The following is a 6,000-nucleotide window of genomic DNA, read 5'->3' on the forward strand; positions in this document are numbered from 1 at the left end:
CAGTTGTTACAACCTCAATTTTTTTTTCTGTATAATCATATCTTTTTCATTCCTTGGTTAGCAACTCATCCAACTGGGCATGCATGTTGATAATGTTATGGCTGCACTCATGTTCTAATAGGAGTGCATTTCATTGATCATGAAAAGATAGTTTTGTGTCGGTCTGTTAGTTATCCTTTCTTTTGGTGTTTAGACAACATAGAGCACTATAAAGTCTACTTTTGGCCTGTTTAGGCTACAATTGTTGATTAGTGATTTCTGAAATACTGATGTTAAATAGTGAATTAGCTTATGAACAACCATACAACCATTTGTGTACGCTTGAAATAAATAATATTTTATGTTTTGAGTTCAGGAAGTGTTAGAAAGTTGAACATCTCCAAATTAAGTAAAATTATAAATGATGTGTTCTCTCATAGATTTAGGTATGTAACAGATGAAAAGACTTTTCCTTTTCATTTATATGTATACGTATATAACGCAAAAGCACATTACCAAAGAGACCAATTTAAGATGCTCTTGCTATATTAATATATAATAACGGCAAGACTCTAATGCCAATTTTCTCTCTTTGGGGTGAAGTATTTTGACCAAATTACTCTTCATTTTTTATAAAAGTGATACAGTGCTAAATTGGAAATGTAAAAAAAATTATTTACAAAATATACTTGTAAATTCTCTCATTAATTGGATATTTCTGTATACTTCTATTTTAATTTACTTACTAATTAATTAAAATTTTCTATATCAAAATATATTAAATTTTTGTGATATATCTGACATAAGCATCATGTATGCTCATTAGACTAGTGTTTGTTAAGTAAGAATATGTTGCGAGTGGTCGTTTTGGTGTGTTACCACTCTCTTACAGTAATCTTACTTGATTTTCTACCTCACCTCTTTTTAATAATTCAACATGGAGTTAAAGTTTATCATCAATAACATGGATGACAACAATCTGATCAAATAATTTGTAAGACACACATGTTGCGAGTGATGTGACTAGTATAAGAGCATATAAACAGTACATACTTATCCAAGATTCTTTATATCAATGAAATTGCTATAACCTTTTTCCTTGGTTGATGGAGAAGAAAACGTCTCATCGTCCAATGAGCTAACCTAAAATAAAGTGATGACTTGTTATAGCAATTATCATTATTATCCAATTTACAATCTATGTAAGATTTGTACATTGGATGCATCTTCTTTGTAAAACACAAATTCAGCACATGAGATGCAGGTGTCACACTGTCACTTCATAGTTCATACATATTTAAAGCACACGTTCCATTGAACTTATTGATTTGTCTGATCCTTTCACCTGTGAATGGATTTCAGATTCAACAGAAGGCTGAAGCTAGCATATCCCGCCTTTGCTTTAGTTTAAGCTCTTATCTTTATTTTCTTGTGACCAAGAAGTCCCTGACCCTGAGACTACAGGTAAATGTTAAGGATGCTTGCTATCTGTGCAGCTCTTACTGAACAAAATGGAATTTAAAATTGACGTACATGCTCTCTGATCATAAATTCCTTGATGATAGGTTTCAGATGCTCCTACAGACTATCGTGCTTCTGCTGGATGCCAGCCACCTACGCTGACTTTGCTTGTTTTCTTTCTTGGTACTATGGCAACTGCTATTGAAAGAGCTGCAGAGGAAAAATATATACTGCTTAACAAGGTCCATGATATGCTTTTTTAGATTTATCTCGATATATTTTATTCTCAGACCTCGGTAATTACACAAGTTATGAAATATGTACTCTATAGATTAAAGACATCAACGAGTTAGCAAGACAGGAACTTGATGAAATCATCAACATGTATGTACCTCAAGATTGTGTTTCATCGCCAGAAAATATACATAAAAGGTATTAAGCAGTCTATCCTTCTCTTCAATCACACACGTACAATTTCTTAGTGGTTAGTGGGGGATGTGAGCATCGCATCGCATTATTTGGCTTTTCTCCTGCATCTATACTCTTTTGTAAGGGGAAGAGGAAGTAAATGATCAATATATTTTCCTAGCTTGCTCTCAGTCAGCTGTTGATTGGAATTGTTGTAGTGCTTTGCTTTTATTATGGTTGTCTCCAAAATTTGAATTTAGAACGTCTGAAGGTATGAGTGTGATCTTATTCAGTCCAGTTACTATATTAGCAAAAGCTTATTGGCTTGACCATCGTCGTCAGCATCTGCTTTTGATATATTTGTATCGCTTGTGCTTGGTGTAATTTAATTTGCAATAGAATCAACACGGTTTTTTAATCTATTAACCTCGAGCATTATGATGTACACGATGTCTCCTGCATTGAATGTCTAGTGAAGATTGAGTGTAGCGTACTCAATCTAGTGATGATCACAGTAGCTTGCTGAGCAATTAAAAAAGTTTTCCAGCTTATCCTGACTAATGGCTGGTAAGTTCGGTGATAACTGAAGTTCACCCTTGTTTTACATGTCTGACCATCAGTAATATCATCACCAAATAGTACCGAAATCCACCTATCTTATAGTATCATACTAACGCTTCAACCTGACAAACCATGCTTAATGGAACATCGTTAACTTTATTTGGTTTTAAAAGAATGTACAGGATGTCCATAAAGTTGAGCAAAAAATTGTTCGTCTTACGTGAGGATTTGTTAACTTTTTTCTGTTTATCTTTTGAAACAGAAACTATTTAGGAAAAAAAATCTTTCATTTATGTTCAGAACTTGAATGTGAATTTGTTTGACTGAAAAGTAAAATAAATAAAAAAATTCCTCATAAACTCACTGACACAGTGATTATTTTTTATAACGAATTTTATTTTTTTTTGGAAAAAATCTCACTCATAATCTTGAGGAACTGGACTCAAAACTGATGTTTTCAGTTTTGATAAAGCAACAACCATGCCTGCCATTCAGGAATTTGGGTGGCCTCAAATAACCCCTAATTTGATTAAGATAATGTTTTGTTCTTTTGCTTTGTCATTATCTCTTAATTTTGCTGACTGGTCTTTGTTTTAGTGCATATCTGATAATGGTGTTAATCTATTGAGCATATCCTACTCGAGTTCAGATTGTTCCTTGAATGGCTTAGTGTTATAATTCGAGATTATTTTGCTAGCTTGATTTAGATCACCTTTTTTGAGTTCATTTTTGCATCTAATATAGATTATGTCATGTATCAAGTTAAACTATATCAAGCTTAAATTTATATAATAATATCAACAACTTCATGATATTTTCTCTCTAAATAGGAGATATATTGCTATGGTGGCGATGTGCCAGATCGTTGAGCACAAGAATCGACTTATTATGCTTTTGCTTCTGCTTACGCAAAACGTGATGAACATTGTCCTTGCTCATTTCCAAGATAGGTAAAATTTTCTCCATGCTTGGACACCAGTGGTGGTGAAATTAATCTCTTTCCCTGATGTAAATTTTCTCGACAGTGCATATATAAGTGATTACAGCCACTCTATGAAAGTAAATGCACATAGCACCCAACTTGATGCCAAAGAGGACCTCCATACGCTGTGTCAGAACTCAATTCCAGTTCTTGAAAGACTTGAAGCTCTAAGAGAGGTAAATCCCCTTCTTTTGTACTCGTGTGCTATTCATGATATTTTCTTTGCTAACCACATCTTTTAACTTTTAACAGATTGTATCTTATCTTTAAATTCCTACTGCCATTTAATTTAAGAACAGAAGACACTGGTAGATACCATATCTATGAACAGAGTTGGATATATGTTTTGCCCTCCTGTATCCTCCATTGTAGCTGTCCGGTTCGGTTTGATATATTTTATGCGACTAACGATGAAGTTGGAGTACATAGTAGAATCTTAATGGGCATAGTTAACTGCATATGTAAATCACGCCACATTCAAGAAGAAAGTATTTACGTAGTGACTTGAAATTCATAATAATGATCAAGTTTAAGAGTTGTTTTTCCTTTCAAAATTTGGTCAGCGCCATCATTTTGTAATTCATCAGATGGTTTTGTAATTTGTATTACGAATGGTTGATTCATCTGCTGCATTATTTATTATTGTGCTTCTACTTTTTCGTTTTTTATGTATGCATTGTTGATGGATATACAGGATAAAACAGGCCAGAGCCTCAAAATTTTTGGTAGAGTAGCCCGGTCTCTCAAGGAAATAGCAATTCAGAAGTTGTCAACCTAAAGAGATCCTGTGTCCTGTTGATGGCGTTTCGTAATTATATTTATGTTGTATTAAAAAATAAAGGCAGGTAGATAATATTTCTCCCTTAGATACAGGTCTTATAACATTGTTTCTCTAGAAAGAGATAACTAATTGTATTATATATTGCTACATTACATTGGCTCATTTGACTTTCGTTTACACTGTACGATACAAAAAGTGAAATACTTGAGTGAATTGGATCATTGTTTTTTTGTTTTTTGCTGAGTAAATAGCTAGAACAACGAATTAGTTTGTAAAGCATGTTAGGGAATTAAATATACTGATCAAATCATGTGTGACAAATTCTTTCGAAAAAGTGTTGAAATCGGACTCCTGAACATTTGTTAAATATTCTAAAAAGAAATGTTAGTGGTGATTTAGAAGGATTAAGCATGAAGCGTTGATGAAAATGAGTCATCCATCGACCTTAAATAATTTTATTAAAATGGGTTTGTTTTGAATGATATGGTCGACATGAGTCACCGGATGACATTGAGTTGAGCTCGGAAATAGTTGCATAATGTGGTATTTTTGGTATCTGATTTAATTGTCTCAAATTATTAATAATGATTACTTTTAAGATTTTTTGTTCTAAAAATTGAAATTTTATACATATAGCCTCCACCTTATTATACTTATGTATTATTTTATCTACTGTTCATTTGATATATAAGTAAACATGCAAACACAAACAAGTTTTCTATACTTAATCTCCAATTTAAGTATAATTAATCATGTGACGTTTAATGTTTAATTTCGATTATTCTTATACTCCGTGTTCTTTAGGAAACCGATGATTAATTCTCTAAATCAAACTCAAATAATAGGCCATTCTATAATTTGGTGTCTCGATAAGATCGGGTTGAATTCATGTATTACTCTGTGATGTTTTAAAATTTCATCAAATTTGTATAATTGTGGAATTTATAATATCTTTCATTTTGCATTTTCACATAATGTCTTTTTACTGCATAAATGAAAATGACATATAAGATTTTTATCAACGATAAGTGTCTTGTGAGACATGTCGATCCGCTATATTTACAGTGAAAATTATATTTTTCACACAAAAAATAATATTTTTTTCATGGCTAAAATCATTTTATTGATATGCTTCATAAAATTAACTCGTGAGATGATTTAAGGTTTTTGTATTTATCAAATGATTAATTTAATGGTGATTGCTTGTCATTAGAATAATTTACTTTTATGCATAATTAAATTCTATCATCATCTTTATTTTCAAACATAAATATATCAAAATCATTACATATATATATATATATATATATATATATATATATATATATATGTATGTATGTATATGTATGTATCTCATTATACCTGTGTTTTTTAAAAAATCATTACACATGTTGAATAATTATTTTTAGTTTCTTAAACATTTTTTAAATGATCAACCAAATTCTATCTTTGCCCGGCCCGTTTTAAATATTCTAGATTTAGATTGTACGTTAATTTTTGGGTCATATTTCATTTCCAAGGCTCCCGGAGGATCTTTATTAGATGCAAACTGCAACAGTAAGTACTTTTTTTATAGTTATCTGTGACATTTCAATTAATTAGGTATATTGTAACCCTCAAAGCTCAATTAAGAAATATGATGACAAATATCATCAATTACAAAACAACCAAAAAATGATGATAATTGTAATAATCTTTATTTATTTATTAGCGTGATCATTTAAATTTATTGATCAACAACATATATATTACATATTTATCAATATTAGTCTCCACTATCTCCACATTACAAGAAAATCTCAAAAACCCACATTAGTTTTTTTTTCCA

General features: G+C 31.2%; 1 protein-coding gene across 1 annotated transcript in view; it reads left to right on the forward strand.

Annotated features, from left to right (window-relative positions):
- LOC140832273 (nuclear pore complex protein NUP205) overlaps positions 1–4,407 on the forward strand; it is a 34,333-nt gene extending 29,926 nt beyond the window's left edge. Inside the window, 6 exon segments of the mRNA XM_073196183.1 lie at positions 1,342–1,443; positions 1,545–1,682; positions 1,772–1,872; positions 3,240–3,359; positions 3,435–3,567; positions 4,086–4,407. Of these exon segments, the coding sequence (XP_073052284.1) occupies positions 1,342–1,443; positions 1,545–1,682; positions 1,772–1,872; positions 3,240–3,359; positions 3,435–3,567; positions 4,086–4,169 (678 nt within the window). The 3' untranslated portion in view covers positions 4,170–4,407.
- The last annotated feature ends 1,593 nt before the right edge of the window (positions 4,408–6,000 follow it).

The sequence above is a fragment of the Primulina eburnea genome, chromosome 5 (assembly GCF_022965805.1).
Source record: "Primulina eburnea isolate SZY01 chromosome 5, ASM2296580v1, whole genome shotgun sequence".
Lineage (NCBI taxonomy): Eukaryota > Viridiplantae > Streptophyta > Magnoliopsida > Lamiales > Gesneriaceae > Primulina > Primulina eburnea.